Source organism: Convolutriloba macropyga, chromosome 13, assembly GCF_964194025.1.
Source record: "Convolutriloba macropyga chromosome 13, txConMacr16.3, whole genome shotgun sequence".
Classification (NCBI taxonomy): domain Eukaryota; kingdom Metazoa; phylum Xenacoelomorpha; order Acoela; family Convolutidae; genus Convolutriloba; species Convolutriloba macropyga.
In genome coordinates, this window is record NC_134480.1 from 10,407,739 (window position 1) to 10,427,795 (window position 20,057).

At 37.5% G+C, this 20,057-nt stretch overlaps 2 protein-coding genes across 3 annotated transcripts in view; both read left to right on the forward strand.

Annotated features, from left to right (window-relative positions):
* The window catches only part of LOC142351433 (cytochrome c1, heme protein, mitochondrial-like), a 344,310-nt gene that overhangs the window by 215,179 nt on the left and 109,074 nt on the right, over positions 1 to 20,057 (forward strand). The gene's annotated exons all lie outside the window — the stretch shown is intronic.
* The window catches only part of LOC142352250 (uncharacterized), a 70,776-nt gene that overhangs the window by 41,369 nt on the left and 9,350 nt on the right, over positions 1 to 20,057 (forward strand). Inside the window, exons 4-5 of one of the 2 annotated variants that reach the window (XM_075404725.1) lie at positions 10,461 to 10,934; positions 17,869 to 18,665. In XM_075404725.1, coding sequence (XP_075260840.1) covers positions 10,461 to 10,934; positions 17,869 to 18,665 — 1,271 coding nt within the window. The remainder of the gene's footprint in view (positions 1 to 10,460; positions 10,935 to 17,868; positions 18,666 to 20,057) is intronic. The other variant, XM_075404726.1, reaches the window with a different exon arrangement.

Consider the following 20,057-nt stretch of genomic DNA (forward strand, 5'->3'; position numbering starts at 1 on the left):
TTTTATCAGCGGGACTTAAGCGCATAATTGTCTTTTTTAATTGGTGTCTTAGATTGTATGTTGAATTGCTCTTGAACGAAGTTCATAGTAATTATTGTAAACGTGTGTCTTTTTTATGCAAAGTTTTCGCTTGACCGTTTTGACTTTTCGAGTGACTTCTACGCCCTCGACTTTTTGCGTTTCGCGTGATCAAAAATTCTCTCTCAATCACAATTTCAAGCAGCTGAACGCAGTTGGCGGCAATTTAATACTAAAATTCAAATGAAAAGTGCTCCGAAACCCAACCCCCCGCCCTGACTGAAGCAGGCTGCAATTGTTTAGAGCTCCCACTAGTCGTCCGAGAGCAATTCTTCCGACGTTTAGCCGGTTACGTTTATAATAATTAATGCTGGGGTAATTAGTAGTGTGACCGCCCATTCAGAAATAGCTTGTGGCGCGGAGACCTCGCTGCCTGACATATGGTTTCGTCGGACTACAGTAGGAGGATCCAGTGGTATAGACTGCGAGACAAGGGTTTTCGATTTCGTGTGGCCATAATTCTTACTTCGTAGGGAAACATCAGATCTCGATCAGGATTAATAGTGTGTCAGAAATTTATTCGGAGAATTCGCTAACGTTCAATTTAAACGATTATTCTACTCCATATGCTCAGTTAATCGAAGAATGAAAAGCCATCGAAAGGCAACTATCCTGTGCGTTAAGGCAAAGCTTATCGTTCTTGCTCGCTTGGATAAATTTAGGGCCGTTTGTTGAAGTACAGAGCATTTAGTCTAAAAAATGTGTGCGGTTTTTTTGATAATACATTCATTACGTCTTTCACTGCAAGGCTTCGTAGGAAGTACTTTCAAGTAATTTTCGAGGGAAGTAAATGTTATAAATTGCAAGCCGTGTTCTTGTTGAATACACACTGTACTGAAGAGCAACAGCACGTTTTATTATGGCGCTCGCTTCTCACACTATAAATACGCAAACACGTTTCATTTTCCAAACAGTCAATGATGCTCAAGAATAGGGTGGGGCAACAACATCATTAAGATGAACTGAGGGGGGGGGGGGTGGATAAATGACGATCCAATATTTGAAGCTATTTATATTCGTAATTATTTGAGTGATTTATTACCCTCCATATTCTAATCCAGCTTGAATAAATTTGTTTCATTTGTTAGCTGAGCGTAGCTGTAATGTGGTTTCTTCAATTTTTGATCGCTCTTCAACGAAGTTTCAAGTTTTATATCGATTTTTAATAGCCGGTGTCAAAAGTGTTTCTCTCGACTATCGAAACCATTAATAGTGTGTTTGGGGGCATTTTTGACCATCTGACGCAACAATTACACTTAATTTTCAGCTATTTTTACCTCTTTCACTTGTTTCAAGCAGTTCCTGTTTACTGTTTCATTTTTCAGCGACTGGGGAGTTGGCCGGTTGAAATCAGTTGTTCTAGCAGTTTTGTAGTTTTCCAAATTGATTGTTTTTCAGTTTGAGTTTTGAAGACAATTGAGTAGATTTGTACAAATTTTAAGAGCTGCTCTACAGGTGTTGCTGCTATTAAGTGACTTTCGAAGGCTAGACATGGCACTTGTCAATGAAATGAATTGTACAAAATTCTGTTTTTCATGTTTTTCTGTGTATATTATAGCTGCGAAGCTGTAAGCTGAGCGAAGCTATATTGCGGTGCTCTTGGTTTTTTTTGTTTCGTCGTCTGACGCTCTTTTTTCGTTTTACATTTGTTCACACAGCAAAGCTGAAAAAGTCAAATTTTCTGAATGACTTCTTCCTCTCACTAACGGCATTTGCGCGCGTGACGTCATTTCTCACTCGCTTTAGCAAAAGGTTTTAGGTTATTTGCGTGATTAGATTTTGATCATACGTGACTTACCTCACTCAATAAAATGACTTTTGCACTTTAAAACTTAAGTTTAATTTGAATTTGTTTAAGGTCAAGGGAACTCATATGTGCAGTAAAGGTCCCTAATAAGAGGCTTCTGTGGAATGAATTTTAACAAGCGTTATTAATTTATCGCTGAATGTTTTTTACCTAGTTTTTTGAGCGGCGTCGATTTTTTTTCAATTTAGATCTGTATCTGTTTCTATCTCTATTATATGGCACGCAGGTCTAGTCTTTCGCAGCTATTCCGGCAATCTGCCGGCTATGTTTTTAGTTGTTTGATGCTTTATCAGTTTTTGTCGGTTGGATTTCTGATGTTTTTCCTGTTATATTTTAAAATCTTTATTATTTAGGATGTTCAATAGGTCAGCGAGGACGGTCGATTTTTTACTTCGAGTCGTTTCCGGAATTCTTCCGGCCATGTTTTTTTTTATTTTCTTTTATCGTCGAAAAAAAATTGGTTCGCTTTACCTCAATCTGTCGCCTTTTCGACATACTGCAGAAAATCGTTCTGACTTCTCTAGGATAGTTTTATTCATCGCTCAGTGTGCTAATAGACATCGGTTGCTCAGCAAAGCAGTATAAAATGAACAGTTCATTATCGAATAACGAAATTCAAAATATAAACGGGATAAAGCCCAATTTAAGTTGCCCGCTTCGACTTTGGTCTTATAAATATTAGTAAACATCTCTAATAATGCTTTTTTTGGCATTGATACTAGCCTCTGTATCCTCTCATTACGAAACAGTAGTAGGTCTAATTAAGAAATGCAATCAAAACTATTCGCACTTTTTGTACAATGTTTTTGTACAACAATCGTTATGGGAGTCAATAGTGGCTATTTTCCGGCAATCTGCCAGTTATGTTTAAATTATTTTCCGTCATCGAGGAATGGCTGGTTATTGGTAAACAAGAGCTGATCCAAATAAACAAAGTGGTTGCAGGATCAAATAGGTTTACTTTGTTCAGGTCAACTCAAAGTTCGAGATTGAATTTTGTGGATGTAGCCACCAATTTCTGAAAAATTGGGGTTTTCATTATTAAAATTTTTTTCGAAAACTTTTGAAAAGGCTGAATGTTCTTAAAATTGCTAAATGTGGTCAATTTAATAACGCAAGAAAAGGAAGTCCTCAAGCTACTCGGAAATTTGCAATGTATGCCGAAAAAGTTCTTTGATGGTAAGTCTTGCTGGAAAAATGCAAGATAACGATAGTATAATGATAAAAAATTGCGGCTATTTGGTTTCTGTAACAGACAGAAAGGATATGAATTCGAAAGATTTATATTTGAAGATTTCAAGATTTCAATTCATTCTTGAACGAACATATTTGACGCACACGCACAGTTAAACATTGTTTCAGAAACAAACAACTGTTTGAGCTTTTTAAAGAGATGCTTTTTAAAAGCTAGGGCTTGAAGTTCATTGTGCTATGATCTAAATTTTGTTGCATCAAAATTTAAATGATGTTTGATCAAAAATTTTGATACAATTCAAGTTTTTTCAAGTCTGCTACTCTGCATGATAATTGTAACATTTCTGATAAGGCTTCCCATTTTTGTGGTTCTAATTATGTTAGCTGGTCACAGAATTTCTGTGAAGTTATTTCCAGCTATATTAGGATATTTAGATCAAAGAAGAGCAGGGGTTGTAATTCGAATGGACTGGTCGTTTCTTTGGTTTGATTTCAACCTTGTGGATTCATATAAAATGTCAGATATTATCCTTGTAAAGTGGTTGTCCGTAAATTAGGGTAAAATCTGCCTCTGTTATTTTAGTGCCTAAAATTTCGTCTCTTTGTCAAGTGCCTATTTGGTGGAAATTACAGGCAGACAGCACATGTAATGCTGCGTTCCCTGGCGAACATGTTTGTTTCGGTTTTTGATCGGAAAGCTAAATTTCATTTTAACCGAAACACCATTTTATGTGCACGGAGGGTTGAAATGTAAACAGCTTTGTGTAGGTGAAATTGGAATCTCATATGACTTGAGAAATGTTTCATTTGTGATTTAAATTGTAATTGCATGTGGCCCTTGGCCTTATAAACAAGTTCGCAAGGAGCTTGATTTGTTTTATCCATAGTTGACCTAGTTTGTCTTGATCGTGGTTGAACATGTCTGCTGACCGTTTGCCTTTTTTTGGACTGTTCCAATGACTCTATTCTCATTTCTTTACCACAATTGACTCCCTTTAGAATATTTCCTAGAATAGCAGTGGCTTTCAAAAAACGAGTGCGAGTAGAAAAATTATATCCCGCCCTTCCCCTTCTGTTCTGTTCTGTTCTGTTCTTTGTGCAATCGTCTGTTTTATGACGAGGGGTATACCCCAGTGTCCTTTGCGAAATCGAGTATTTTCTCCGGTGTCTCAAACGGGTTTGTTGGCAGTCCTGCTTTCTTTCTCTGTTTCTTCCACTTTGGGCACTTCGTTAGGAAGTGTAAGGCAGTTTCCTCTTCCAGGTTGCAGTGTGGGCATTGAGGTTCTGGTATCTTGCCGAATCGATGTTTGCATTCGGCCAAGATAGGGCATCTGTTCACTCGTAACTGGTGGACGAATACTTCGTCCTCTCTTGAATGTGGTACAAGCAATACTGGAGGGGGGTCTCCCCTGCAGGTTCTGTCGTAATCCGAACCTTCTTTTCTCGCAGCTAGGTAGTCATTCTTGATCCGCATCTCTTCTGTTTGTTGTAGCTTGTTTTTCGTCTCTTTTGTGTTGGTGATCTGTAGTTGGTGGTAGTGCTCTTCTGCCGTTCTCCGCCAGTCCTTCCTGTATTCTGCATCTCCTCGTGATTTCAACCGCGCGCGCGTGTATGCGGTACGGGTCAGCTCCTTAAGGTGGTGTCCCTCCGGAAACTCTAGTAGTTTCGAATATTGCCGTACTGCTTCGTCCTTGATGAATGTGGCAATTGTGGGTAGCTGTGCTTCCGCTAGAGTGTTGGCGTTGTTGGAACCACTTGGGCAGCCTGTAATGAGCCTTGCGGCTCTCGTGTTGCAAGTTTCCAGCTGCTTGAGATTCGTTTGCGCTATAAAAGGCCCCCATACTCCACACCCGTACAGTCCTCCGGGGCGCGTGTACGCCTTGTAAGTATGTCTGATGTCGGAGCCCTTTAGTCCCCAAGACTTGCCGGCCATGCAACTGAGGACTTGGTTTCTTTCTTTGAGCTTCCTTGTCGCGTTTCTTCGGCCTTGGCTCCTGCTTTCCTTTGTGGTTCTTTCGAGGCATCGCTGGGGTTGGTGCTGGGGCTTTGTTCGCCGCTTTACACCCGCAGTGCCATCTCCAATTCTGATGTGCTCGTATTTCCTTTACCGTCATGCCGACGCAGACTCTGTGGAAATATTTCTCTCTGCACAGAATGGAGTAGTCCTTCCTGCTGACGTGCTTGTCGCAATGTCCACAAGGAAAGGGGCCCGGGTTTTGCTCGATGTCGCCTGCTTTGAGGAGGAGGTGCCTCAGGTCCGCAGACTCGACCGGGCACCAGAGCAAAAACCCGATTTGCTTGGACACTTTGCTTGTTGCTTCTGGAATTTTGAAGATACTTCTGTATCTTGTCCTCGCCGCCGGTCCGAAGACAAGGGCATCCAGAATGGCGAGGCCCTTCCCCTTCTAAAACCTTTCCTTGGCGCCGTCACCCCCCCCCCCCCCCCGCCCGGCTCCGTAACCTTGCGACGAGCAACCAGCACCCACCCAATTTGTCTTATTCCTAAGTTAATCTTTTCGAATGGCTACTTGTGTCTGCTTTTGCTGTCTGTTAGTTGTGTAGCGGCGAGTAGTGGTCGGAGTGAACGAGGAATGAATAAATGATAGAATGAAACAGGAGCGGAATTGTGGGAAGTGATATAGATTGGTATATTGAGCAAACGTCCATTTATCATGCACTGCGTATACTAACCGGACAGTTGAAAAGAGGCGACCACCTAACCGAAAGTCAATTTAGAATAACAAAGTCAAATTAGAAGTCAGTAGAGTGCAACAGACTCTTTTTTTATGCATTTGCTCAACTTGAGGCGCTGTGTGCGTAGAATGTGGGCGGGTTTATTTGCCACCTTTTTTTCGCTTTCATTTTTTTTCTGAATTGTAAGTTTTAAGGCGTTCCCCTTTTTGTCTCGTCCTTGATTCTGTTTTATTGATAAAATTAATAAACTGATAATTGATTCAATTAGTTGCTCTTGTTCAATCTCGTCATTAACAATTTTTTTAATTGGATTTTGATTGTTCCCGCCGTGAGTTACCTTTACATAAATTATTATTGAATTGCAGTTAATTTATTCGGCTGTGTTGGGACTGACTTCATTTTCTGACCTAAGAGACCCAAAGTTGCCCCTAAGAGAGGCGCCGTCCCCAATTGTTGCTTTGAGACGTCATGAAAGGAATACGCAATGATCTTTTACAACCTTTCGGGGAAAGGCAAATAGAAAAATAGTGGAAATAGTAAAAGTAGTAACTAGTATAGTAGTATTAGTAGTCCTAGAAGTAGTATATATGCTGGGCGAAGTGACCAATGCCTGCTTCTGCAATTATTTTACTCTCTCCGCTTTCAAATAAGGGAATGTCGTCGCGTCGGAGTTGTCTGAGACCTTCTGATTTTACAACCCCCCCCCCCCTCCGCCCAGGAATAACTCGCCGCCCGTGTGCTTTTCCTGTGTTTTCTTCCCAGATAGCTTACTAGCGTCTAGCTTGTTCTGTGCTCCAGTGCATATTAAGAAGATTAAACTGAAAAATAACTGCCCGCTTGGCTAAATTGCATTGAATTGAAAGAATGGAGCAATAAAGAGGGAAAGGAATTGTAACAGTGGTGTGTGTAGACACACACAAGGGCACAGGTGGGGGAGGAGGAGGGGGTGTTGGGCTGTTTTTAATTTTACAAATCTAACTTAATGCGCTTGACAATCATAATGCAACCTAAATAACGTATACATGCAACACTGGGCTATTGACTGCCCATTTGAAGAGAAAGAAAAGAACAGCGATCTATGCTGACTTCGTTTCCCGTGCCTCTTTTAGTATGCCTCCTTCTGTTTGAGGATTATTGTAGTATTCAAGTCTGTTAAAATGTAGCATTATTCAACACGTGTTTTTGCCATTTTAAAACCTCTAATGCTGAACGCTAATGACAAAGCACAGGAAAAATTCTTAGAAACATTAATTCAAAGCGTACAAAAGTGTTTCACTTCCTATATGTTTGGCTTTCCTCAAATTCATATAAACATAATTGTGGTCAAAATAGAGCCTTTTTAATTGAAGGATGAAAAATTTTTATTGGTGTAATTTATTTCATGCTTTGCTGTATCCAATAGCCTTTTTTGGGAACATATTTTTTATTAAGATTGAGCAGAACTTCGATAATTTTTGCTAATTATATGCGATAAAAAAGCATCTATAATTAATTTCTTTCAAACAAAGAGTTTAGCAATTTTTTGGGTCTTGACTAATATTTAGCTTGATCGATTTTTATCGAACTGATTTGATTTTAGTTGGAGGCAGACTGGATAAACTGGTTAAGACAAAAAATGCTTAATTGGCTGTAATTTTTTGGGATTTACCAGTCTGTTAAGTGTACAGTTTATCGAAACTGCGGATGAATATTTCTGAATATGATCAAATTTGATTTTTCTGTTTAGTTATAGGCTGAGAAAATTACTAAATTTTGACTTTTTCAAAGATGTGGCACTGAACTTTTATTTTATTTTTTAAAACGTTAAACTTGATAAGAGCGGAAGCCAGAGAACTATTACCAGATAAGTTTGCCGCAACAAATTTAAATATCTTGTTAATTGCTCGCAAACGAAATTTGCGGCAATTATTTTAGTCCTGTGGGTTTTTGATACATTTTTTACCAACTTTTCGTCTATTAATTTTTGTGTCTCTGGCCTTTTGACTTTCCAACAGGTAAAGCCTGGAGGGCATTATGTTGCATGAGCAGCTCGGAGAGCTATGTCACTTTAAGTTTAAAAATCGAAGAAGCTGCTGAGAAGACATGGTGTGAGGGGGCAGTTTGGCGGTTTAGTAAATTAAATTTTTAGCCAGCTGGTTACAAGTTAACAAGTCAAAAATTAATATTTACATTTTAATTCAAAATGAGATCGCGGAATGACCCATTTATTTTAATTGTTGTTTTGAAATGAAAAATTTACGCGTTGAGAAGAGTAGTAGCCACAACTTTTCTAATCTAAGTGGGACAGCATCCGAAATGACAGAAGCGGGTCACACGAGATATGTTAGAGCGACATAATTGTTCATTTTACGAGTTCGTTTCTTGATCTCATCTCTCTATGCGTGTCTCGGAATCTCTGCATGTGTAATTCCATAATGCTGTGAACAGTTGCAGAGCTGCAAACTTTTCACGCTTAGATGATTTGTTTATTGCCTATGAAGCAAAGCTTTAAATATCTCGATGAGATGTTGAAAAGCATCAATATACTCTATAGTACAAAAAAGCTACGTACACCAAGAAATTTTTTAAAAAGTTGCATAAATATCAAATAATACAACATTTTGAGTTCAAGTCAGTTCACTAATAACTGGAAGTTACGTTTTTAGTGTTTCTAATATATTGTATACAGTTTATGAGGTTTTCAGACAAATTTTTTGGGACATCTGAGTCACGGTTTTGGCCATTTTTCAATTTTTCCTAAATTTCTCTCGGTTTGCGTAATTTTTGCTTCACAATTGCTCATAAATTTGCAATTGGATTCAGATCGGGTCTATTTGCCCACCAATTCCAGTGCCTTCCCCTCTTCTTCTTTGAAGAATTTGTTGACAATCTTTGTTTTATGCACAAAAGCATTATCTTGTCAAAAAATAAGGTTTTGAAAAAGCAATTCTTTTTCGTAATTTTTCAACGATTCCGCGCACTAGGCTTTTTGGCTTGTTTGATCATCTAACAAACAGTGTCCGCTCATCTGATAATTTGTCCCCCACGAGATGAGTGATCGCTTGTTACACTTTTGTTTTAGTTTGCATGCATACTGTGTAGTATCTTGATACTGCTATCTTGATTTTAAGCTGAGTTACGGTTGTTTTCTGATTATCAAAATTGGACCTTTCCAATTGCAACATAGTGGCAAACAGTAAATTAACAAAGCAGCTTAAGCTTCTTTTCTGTGTAACCGGAAAAATTGAGAATGAAAACGCGTTTAGAACTTTAAAATTTCGCGGATTTCTTCGCGCCTTTGCGACCATCAAACATTTTGAGCAGAAGTAACGCTTGAAGCCCACAAATTGTGTACATAGTTTTTTGGTACTATAGTGTATGTTCGAACTTTCTGTTTCAAGGAAAATAAAAACACTAATAAATATTAATATTTTAATACGATTTTGATGAGATTATCGATGAGAAAGCGTCACATCTTGACGTTTTCTCAAAGAAAATATCATAATTGTTTAAAATCTTATTATTTACATTTTCAGGGAGAAAACACTAAAAAAATTTAAGAAATTCAGTTACGTGTGAAAGGTAATTTAGAAGGATCATTATTATAAACCAAAATCAACTCTGATTTAATGATGCATTAGTTTATGATATCCCCGCTTAGTTGATGAAAGAATTTTAAAAATTAGATTTGTTACATATATCTTGCATCTCCATTGTAGCTAGTCGGATGTTTTACTGGGAATAATGTTTAGTTTTAAGATTCTATGAAAGATTTTGTAAAACATCAAGAAAACTATTGACCAGGATTTTGCTTTGGCTTCTCAAGTTGTGATGAAATTTAAACAAGCACTTTTCGTATTTGTTAGGTGTATCAAGTTTTGTTTCTCTAATTAATTCAATTACAGTAGACCTTGTTTATGCTTTCATTGTGATTGTGAAGTTTCTAATGGATTCGCTAAAAATGTTGAATTTGCTCAATTAAGTTTCACTTGATGAATTAGTTAATATTGTTGACTTTACCTGTACTGATAAACTTGCTCAAGTGGTGACCTCCTTGTATTTAAATGAAGTCAAACAAGAGAACCCTAGAGTGTATATTTGTGCCATACTTTGTCACCAAAAAGTCAATTGTTAATGCTATTTGGATAACGCGCCATTAAGTGTAGCATTTGAAGGTTCGACACCCACATCTTGTACATTGATACCTCCTCAGATTATGGTACCGGTTAGCATTTATATGTCATGCCAGGCGACCCGACAGTAAATCAGAAGTGATAAATTTTGCAAGAATTGGGACAGGAGAAAAAGTGAACAAAAACCGTAGAATATATTACAATTGGTAACTGTTAAAACGTTGCATGTTTACCAATAATTTTTAAACGTGAGATTAGCTATTCCCAGTACCTTCAAGTCAATCATACGAGATGAAATCTAGATAGTTTGCGAGTAAAAAGTAGCCAAATGCTTTGTCCGCAATATTGCACACGCATACGAGCTATTCCAATTAAAGTAATAAATGAATGCATTGAATTTTTTTAAATAGATAATTTTGTTAAGATTATGATGGGCTGATGGAATCATTGAATAAAAACAACAAAATATAAATTGCAATATTTTTATTGTATTATCTGTACCTTTGCTTGCAAAGTTTTGATGTTTTGATTTGATTTAGAACTATGATTTAAACGTGGTTTCTTTTTAATTTCAGGTTTGTCTACGACACAGCCAGGCAAGTCGAAGAAACCGAGGCAGAATTTTATCCCGGGTGTTCCTCCGACCTCTCTGCTTCAACCGAGTCACCCTGGCCTACACCACGCTAGTCCATATCAGAAAAGTCTCCTCTCTCCCCCATCTGTCACTAGTCAACACCTGCAGAACGGATTCCCGCACCACCCAAGTCACCACCATCACCATCATCACCTTGTAACCACCACAGGTGTACCGCACCGACCACCACCACCTAACGAGAGGGCTGCCGCTGTGGCAGTCGCCGCCCTCCTTAATTCACCTCACCATTTGCTCCCGGGACCCCCGGCAGTCGCTGGACCTCCAGGAGTGCTGGATCACACCGGTTCTGCTAAGTCTCCGGGCGGAAGTGTACTTCCTACGCACCCTTTCGGGCATCATGTCACACAAGTGTCGCACGCTACCAGCCTCCTACTGGACGCCAATCACAAACGTAGTAAGCTTCTGTTGTTTGTGCTCACAGGCTTGATTGCTTCTGTCAAATCAAATATCCGCTATTGTCAAGTAAATGTACGTTTGAATATTTGACCATTTTAAGCATTTTACCCTTTTTAGGTCAAACTGGCTTCCTCGATTATATTGGTTAGTTTTTATATGCTTCATTTTTTAAGCATTCGCGGAAATTTGTTAAAGTTGGTTCTTCTAGTGGTTTTGGCGAGCTTTTGATTTGATTGTTGATATTTTTTAAGTTGTTTTGTTTAAGAAAATTGAGTAAATTTCAAGAAAATTGAGTAAATTTTTGAGTAAAATCTGTTATGGAAGTTTTTCCCTATTTCTACTCTTTTTTTGTGTTCAATCATTAATGATGAGCTCTTCTGTGGGTGTTGATGTTGTGAGAACATGATTACAAGACAACGCAGTTTTTTCTGGTGGATAATTTACTGATCAGAAGTATCTTTCAATGGTTTTCTCTAAGCATTTGTTAGGCGGCATAGCATTTTAGTTTTTTTAGTTATTATAGCTGCGAAGCTGTAAGCTGAGCAAAGCTATATTGCGGTGCTCTTGGTTTTTTTACGACTCGAAGAGGAGTATTGGTTTTCTTAAGGTTTTTTTTTACCGGAAGTACTATTCGTTCAGACCATGTTTTGACCTAAAAGCGAAAGCGAGTAAAATTGCAGTGTGAACTAATTTCTTCTGAGCGAGAGAAGTTTTTTGATCATGCGCTGCGTTTAGTGAATGACTTTTTGACATTGAAAAGTAGTTTTTGACTGAATGGCACATATAGATAACCGTTTTTAGCCGTTTTTTCGTCTAAGTGGCCTAGATTTTTTGCTTGTAATTTGGTTTTTTGTAGAAATAATTTTTAATCGATGCGATGTTGAAATGTAAACCCCGGAAATTGATAGCACAGTATTTTGCATAGCCTGAAATTGCGTTTCAAATGCGGAATTGGCACATATTTCTTGATTTTTTAGTTAATTTTTGGCTTTTTTTCTATTAATTTCTTCATTTTTGGATCTTTCGGCTGTTTTTTTGTCAAAAATCAGTTAATATGGCAACTTCCCTTTTAGAATTCATATACTCAATGCCTCTTTCTACCTTGATGTAATTTTGTTTCATAAAATTGTACATTTGCTAATCCGATTTTCGTAGTTTTTTGCCAATTTGTTTCAGTTTTTTGTTTGTATTTTGCTTTTAATTAATAGAAATAGTATTTTGGGGAACATGAGGGACTTTAATTTTGTTGCAATAAAAATTCAATCCTTTTTTGGTGTTAATTTTTTGAAAAAACAGATATATTGTTTTCATAAATGCAGTCTTAAATATTTTTTGACCACTTTTTTGCAAAATGTTGCATTGTTTCGCATGTCTGAATTCTGCTTTTTCTTGTTTTATCCTGTTCAGCAAGTTGGATTTTTGTCTCGAATGACTCGTTGTCTTTTCTATGTCTCGAATGCTGATCGATGAAATGTACTCGTTTTTCTTGATTTTTTTAAATTTGATTTTTAACTTTCAAAAATCAAGAACTGGTCTTTTTGTTACGGTGTTGCTAACATTGTGTCCATATTCTTCACATTCTCGTTTGCATCATTCTAGTTTTTTCCTGGCACCTACTTTTATATTCGTTATATTGTTTTTTTCAGTTGTTAAAAAATTGAATGAGAATTCAGCTTTTTCTTAGATCTTGGTTTCTTCGGTCTGGGAGTTAGGCAGTACAAAATAAGGCAGTACTGGGAGTTTGCTAGAAAGTCTTTTCCATTTTTTCTACTTATTACTATTCACTGCAATTTTCTTCCGGGCTTGGTATTGTTTTTAGACGATTTTTTGCCTTTGAATATTATTCTGTTGCTTTTGTTTTTCTTTGATTAATATTATTTTTGAATTACTATGAAATCATGTTGTCTAGCATATATACAACGAGGAAGAATCATGCATTATTTTTGTCTTAATTGCCGTGATTAGAAATCTAATTGTAGTGGTTCTCTGATTCTTAAGTTTGAGCACTCTTTTTTGAATAATTTTGACTTTCCTGTCTTTTTTGAAAAGTTTTTATCTGCCATTTGCTTTCGCGATCTTTTTGATTAGAATCAATAATTATCTGAGGGCAATTGATGGCCCTGTCAGCTTTCTCCTGCTCTCAGTTTCTTGACCATCCTAAAAATTTCAGATTTTTTTAACGGTACCAAAGGTTTTCAATAATAAAATTTTGCTGCATTTTCTTTCTCTTGGTGACAGTGGTTTAAATTTCACCGATTTTTAGATCAGACCCGGGGAGGTAATGAGTTAATGGTTTAATACAAAAGTTAATGGCTTCAGTTTTTTGTGAGGTTGTGGTGCTTCGAGTCGCTTCCGGAATTCTTCCGGCTATGTTTTTTGTTTCGTCATCTGACGCTCTTTTTTCGTTTTACATTTGTTCACACAGCAAAGCTGAAAAAGTCAAATTTTCTGAATGACTTCTTCCTCTCACTAACGGCATTTGCGCGCGTGACGTCATTTCTCACTCGCTTTAGCGAAAGTTCTTAGGTTATTTGCGTGATTAGATTTTGATCATACGTGACTTACCTCACTCAATAAAATGACTTTTGCACTTTAAAACTTAAGTTTAATTTGAATTTGTTTAAGGTCAAAGGAACTCATATGTGCAGTAAAGGTCCCTAATAAGAGGCTTCTGTGGAATGAATTGTAACAAGCGTTATTAATTTATCGCTGAATGTTTTTTACTAAGTTTTTTTGAGTGGTGTTTTTCAATTTAGATCTGTATCTGTTTCTATCTCTATTATACGACACGCAGGTCTATTCTTTCTCAGCTATTCCGGCAATATACCGGCTATGTTTTTGGTATTCTGTTTTTCAAATTTTCCATAGACGCCTTTTTTTACTTTTTCTCATTTCACTGCATGTAACGTTTCACTTGTTAGTTTTTAATCAATTGCTTGCTGTTAAATAATTGATAGGTAACTACATTGCAACGTCTGATTTAAATAGCTGTTTTGGAGACGCAATTTGTGAAGTTTTAGGATATTGTTCTGTTAGACTTGGCTTTTCTTGTGTTTCCCCTCTTTTTTTATTTGAGAATGGTTAATTGCTCTCGAACGAAGTTTGAAGCAATTATTGTAAACATTTTTTTTATAGCCGCACAGCGATAGCTGGGGCTATTTTTGGCCTTCTCTTGGTTTTTTTTATTTCGTCGTCACGATTTTTGTTACGACCATATGACGTCACAACCGCTTTAAATCTGCTTTTTGTTCATTGGTTCATGCAATTTCAACTGAAGTGCGTGCGTGACGTCATTTTTCGCTCTTCGCGGAGCGAGATTTTGTTCATTTGCGTGATTAAATTTTTGGTTACATTTGACTTACCTCACTCACAAAAATGACTTCCTCACTTTGAAATTGACTTTTAATTACTTTAATTCAAAGAGATAAGGTCAAATGGGCGTGTGTCACTGTAAATGAAGGTTATTTGAGCACAACTAATAGAGGCAGCAATAACTTATACAGATTTTTAATCAAAATGTAACAGATCAGCCTTTAATGAAAAGACGAATTTTTTGGGTATGTCTTTTTACTGTTTTTTAAGAGACTGCCGATCTACGAATCTATTGCGGCTAATTTCTGGCAATCTGCCAGCTATGTTTGCAAAATTTTATCTGTTTTTGTGCTTTTGTTCTAGAACATTCGGATCTTTTCCGTTTGTGTCCCTCCACTTCGTGGCTGCATATTATTGCAACCCCCAGACGCACGTGGGGATACTTAACGTACTGAGGGGAGGGGGTAAAAACGGAAATGGTACAAACATGAGTGACTTTTTCACGCTTATGTTCTTCGGTTTTGAGTGAGCTAACTTGCTCTGGTTCTGAAATGATGTTTAATGCTATTATGAAAACCATTATGAGGGAAACATTATCAACGTTATTGAAGCTTATTTGTTAAAATGATGTACTGGCATCCTAAAGTTTCGGGTGTGAACCCGTGTGGGGCCGGCGTTTTTTGCGCTCGTAAAAAATTTCGTTGCTACAGCCCTTCTAAATTAGATTGCGCCGCCTCTCGTTCAAGAGCATTTTATACGACGTTAGGCGGAATATATTTAGTATAATTAAATAGAAAGTTCTTTGTTTAGTGACTAGTTGACTGGGGTCTAAATGATTGTGGACTTCGAGTCGTTTTTATGGATTGTTCGGGCTATTTTTTAAGATGTGTTTAGATTTTCTTGATTTCTGAAGTAAAATTGGAGGAGTGGTTTGGCTTACGACACGTCAGGAAGTGAAGAAAAAAGCGAGTGTATTACACTCTTATTAAGTAGAGTGCAAAACCGGTTTTTGAACAAAATTAACGTGCAGCCATTTGACTTCTGTTTTTGAATGTGCGTTGCATTGATGCCCTGACTTTGTTATAGATACCAAGCTGTAAACCAAGCGCATACTGTATTGCACATGTTTTCATGTTTTGCGGTGTCTCACCGAACAGCTGAGAACGATAAATGTTAAACGGCTGAGAAAGTCAAATTGGAGGGGATATTTTCATACAGAATCAGTAAAGGGATTAAAAATTCAGTATTTTTAGGGCGTAGCTGATGTGCAGTCTTAAGTTTTAAGCTGCTTTTAAAAGTGGTGTGAGCAAACTGCTTGACAAATTTTTGGTTTTGGCAGTCTTTGTTTTTACTAGAAGAGGAGTATTGGTTTTCTTGAGGTTTTTTTTTACCGGAAGTACTATTTGTTCAGACGGCGTTTTGACCTAATAGTGAAAGTGAGTAAAATTGCCGTGTGAACTAAATTTTTCTGAGCGAAAGAAGTTTTATGTTAATGCGCTGCGTTCATCGAATCACTTTTAGACATTGAAAAGTTTTTTGAGAGATTGGCTCATATAGACGACAGTTTTTAGCCGTGTTTTCGTCCATTTGGCCCACATTTTTTTGTAACTTGATTTTTTGTATGAGTAAATTTTGATCGATGCCGCATGAATATGCACTCATCTGAAATCGATACCACAATGTTTCTGAGAGCTTAATACTGCGTTGCAAGTTCAAAATTGGCCCATCTTTTTCAATTTTTTGTGTCAATTTTGTGTGCGTTTTTTCTTTGATTTCTTCAGTTTTGACTCTTTCAGCGGACTTTTTTAACCAAATTAGTAAATATGTTACGGTTTTGTTGATAATTCCTGGATTGGGTGCCTCTTTTTGACGTGAGGTGTTTTAGGTTTATAAAATTGTGCTTCTTACTGAGACAGGAAGATGGCTATGTAATGTTCTTAAACCTCGATTGCTTAATGACACAAAATCCATCTTTTTAACTCAGTTTTTGATTTCTATTTAGAGATTCCAATTTAATTTTTTGGATTTTTCAGAAATTGCGAATTAGTTTGTTTTGATCTTTTTACAATATATGTATTCTCCACTTTGCTAGCTTCACTTTACAAATTTTGAAAAACGCTGTTTTTTGCAATTATTCTTCGGGCTTGGTTTTGGTTACATACGATATTTTGCGTTTGAATTTTGTTCTGTCTCTTTAGTAGTCGTTTTTAGGAGTAATTTCGATTTATTAGTTTGGTCATTGTTGTTTTATCGCGTTCACTGTGATCTAAAGCGACCACTAACGTGAGGTGTTTTAGTTTATATAAAGTTCTACACGTATTTATCCGATTTTGGCGTTTTTTGTGAAGTTTTTGTCTGTAATTTGAGTTTTAACACAAAAAGTTATTTGCTGCAAAATCGGTGTTTTTGGTTTTGTTTTGTTGCTAATTGAATTGTTTTTGGCGATAATTGAGGTTCAGTGAAAATTTAAAGCTTATTTTAAAAAAAAATTTTCGAATTGTTTTACTGTTTTTCAATTGAGCTGTTTTCACTTTTTACTGAGACAGGAAGATGACTAAGTAATGTTCTTAAACCTCGATTGCTTAATGACACAAAATCCATCTTTTTAACTCAGTTTTCGATTTCTATTTAGAGATTCCAATTTATTTTTTTTTGATTTTTCAGAAATTGCGAATTAGTTTTAATCTTTTCACAATATATGTATTCTCCACTTTGCTAGCTTCAGTTTGCAAATTTTGAAGAACGCTGTTTTTTGCAAATATTCTTCGGGCTTGGTTTTGGTTACATACGATTTTTTGCGTTTGAATTTTGTTCTGTCTCTTTAGTAGTCGTTTTCAGGAGTAATTTCGATTTATTAGTTTGGTCATTGTTGTTTTATCGCGTTCATTGTGATTTAAAGCGACAACTAACGTTTATAGTTAAAGCGACAAAGTTTGATTAGTTACCAATTGACTACATTTTTTTTATTGTTAAATAGTGTTTCCATTGAGAGAACTTACGAAAATTGATAAATTTCTTAACAATTTTTGGACAGCTCATGCAGTATTCAAATTTTTCTAATAGGTTTTGGGAGCGGAATATGTCTGGACTTTAGGAGCGTCAACTCTATCAAAAACAAACGTTCCATGGAAAATTTTAGACAAAAATTTTTCATTGCACAGCTTCAGCATTTTGCCGCTGTTAAAAAGCTTATGGAAAACGGGGCTGATTTAAAAATTGCAGAATCTTTTTGCGGTATTGTTTCAGAAAAAAAATATTCTTCTTACTAGGGAGTTTTAATTGCATTTTTGGCACGCATGGACTTCTTGATTTGTGCGGTGTCTAAATTAGTTTAAAAAGTGAGCTGACTGTGAACTATTTGAAGAGGTTTTGTTAATGTTTTCAACTGTTTTCCAAAGAAGGTGCAATAACTTTTTCATAATTTACATCTACTATTGTTTTCTTGATCAAGGATCTTTTTCTTGCAAAATTTTTCGTATAGTAATTATAGCTCTGAGTAGAGCACAGTGGTTTTCTTTTGCGAAAAATGTGTCCTGCGTTATGAAAAAAAAATAAATGGTTGTCAAATTTAAGTTATGTCAATTTATCTTTCAATTATTTGTAGCTTGACACTGATTTAGGATCATTACCATCCGTGGACTACCCTCTGCTGGTCAATCCGGGTGCTTCCTCTTCGACTGGTGGGGTCGCCCCCAGTGGTGGTGGCCCCCCATCCTCATTACCCAACACTGCCTCCTCCCCAGTATCTGCCACCACCCCAAATTCCCTCCACCGAGACCGCTTTGGCAGTAGTGGAAGCCTCGGTGGGCAGACAACCTCTTCCTCCAACCATTCAGTGCTAACGAGGCATCATAGCGTCGAGGACCCGAACGGACCTTCCTCGTCTTCTCCACTCTCACCACAGTACCACCCCACGACTGCCACAGGGCAGCATCTAATGTCTGCCTCTGGTTCTGGCGTCTCCACCGGCACAAGTAGTCACCGACACCCCTCACTCTCATACATACCCAGGAACGGGGGAGCCTCACAATTTGCAGGTGGTCTTCATCAAGCAGCCGTTGGTTCTGGTATGGGTGGTTTAGGACGCTCAACAGTGAGTTTGGAGTCACCTCACGCGGTGTCGAGAACTGACTCGTCCGTGTCCAGTCCGGTGCCAACTCCCCCGGACAGTCACGATAGCAACGACACCGCATCCACTGACATTGACTCGGAGTCTGGCATGTGTGGTCGCTTAACCCCTGATTGTGACGAAAACTTGTTCAAATTTACGAGCACGTGCAAACATCAAGAGCAGCCCTACGGGCCTCTGAGGTGTACAAAGATGACTGGTACCAAAGCTGACTATTTTCATAGTCTGGTTAACGCTTTAGAAATGTACGGACCCAACCTCATGCAGAGCGAGATCTACATTCCCACTGTTAGTAATTTCTATTATCCCTACAGCACCAAAGGGGCGCGTTTCCTCTTTCTGTAAACAAATTTTTAGCAGAGACCTATTGTGTAGACTGTGGAATATTTTCAGCGTTTTTAAAAGTAGTTAGCTGCCCCCTTTCACGCCTTCAAGCAGTCGTTTGGACACTCCCAAACAGGAAGCGGAGCAAAAATATTGGGTTTGAGGCGTAAAGTTTTTAATACATTTCCTTTTGTTGGGAGAAAAAGGAATATTTCAGTTCATTAAAAAATTGTTTGTGCTATGCTGCTTAAACCGTTTGCAGTTTTGCATGCTAATGTTTGTTAAATTATGAAATGTTTTGTATAGTTTGAGCATGATGATTTTTGAGCAATTGCTCAAATCAGTAATATTAATAATATCTACTTGTCGCTCTTTTTGCCCATAATCTTGGAATGCATATTGGCGATTGTTTTTTCCATAGATTTTCTCGAACTTCTCGGTTAACCATCAAAATTGTCAGTGCCGCGCCAAATGGGGGCTGTGCAATACTTATTAATTGCTCTCAAAGAAGTTTGTAGCAATTATATTAGTCCTGTCGGTCCTTTTTAAGCGATTTTTCGCTTGACCAATTTGTCTGACGCATTTGACTTTTCGTACTCAAAAAGGGATAAACAGGTAGCGCCCAGCGCGCAGTAAGTGCTCTTAGAGCCTTTCAACTCACTAGTCTTCAAGTATACGATTCAGATAATCTGTTTTGGAGACTTATACTTATTGTCAAAGGGCGGTTCTTCGAGATTGACCCACCCATTGTTGCCACCTCATCAGCCCCCTGGTCCCCCCCGCTGCGCTCCTTTACGCCCCTTCAATTAAGCAAAAGCTAGCCTCACTAAACCGTGCCTAGCTACTGAGAAGCCAGCCGGTTGTTTGAGAGCAATTCACCCGACGTTTGGCGGTTATGTTTAGGTAATCTGTCACCCGTTTAGATTTAAATTTTAATTCCTAACTTTCTTGGGCTTATAGACTGCGTACAATATTTGTTGATGAATATAATATTTAGTGTTATTGTATTCATAACATAACTGTAATACATACATCTGCCCCCACCACAATTCCCAAATTTTACCCCCGCCAAAACCACATAACCCTCTTAAAATGGCGAAAAAATACTTTGAGCTGTTGTTTTTAGTGAACATTCGGTTCAGTTGTTTTTCAGCTATTAATTGCTCTCAGACGAAGTTTGTACCAATTATAGTAGTCCTGTGGTCTTCTAGATAATTTTTCGCAGGACCGATTTTTCGTCTCACGGTATAAAATTCTTGAAAAACGAAGTTTGTAGCAATTATATTAGTCCTGTCGGTCTTTTTTAATGCGATTTTTCGCTTGATCAATTTGTCTGACGGATTTGACTTTTCGTAC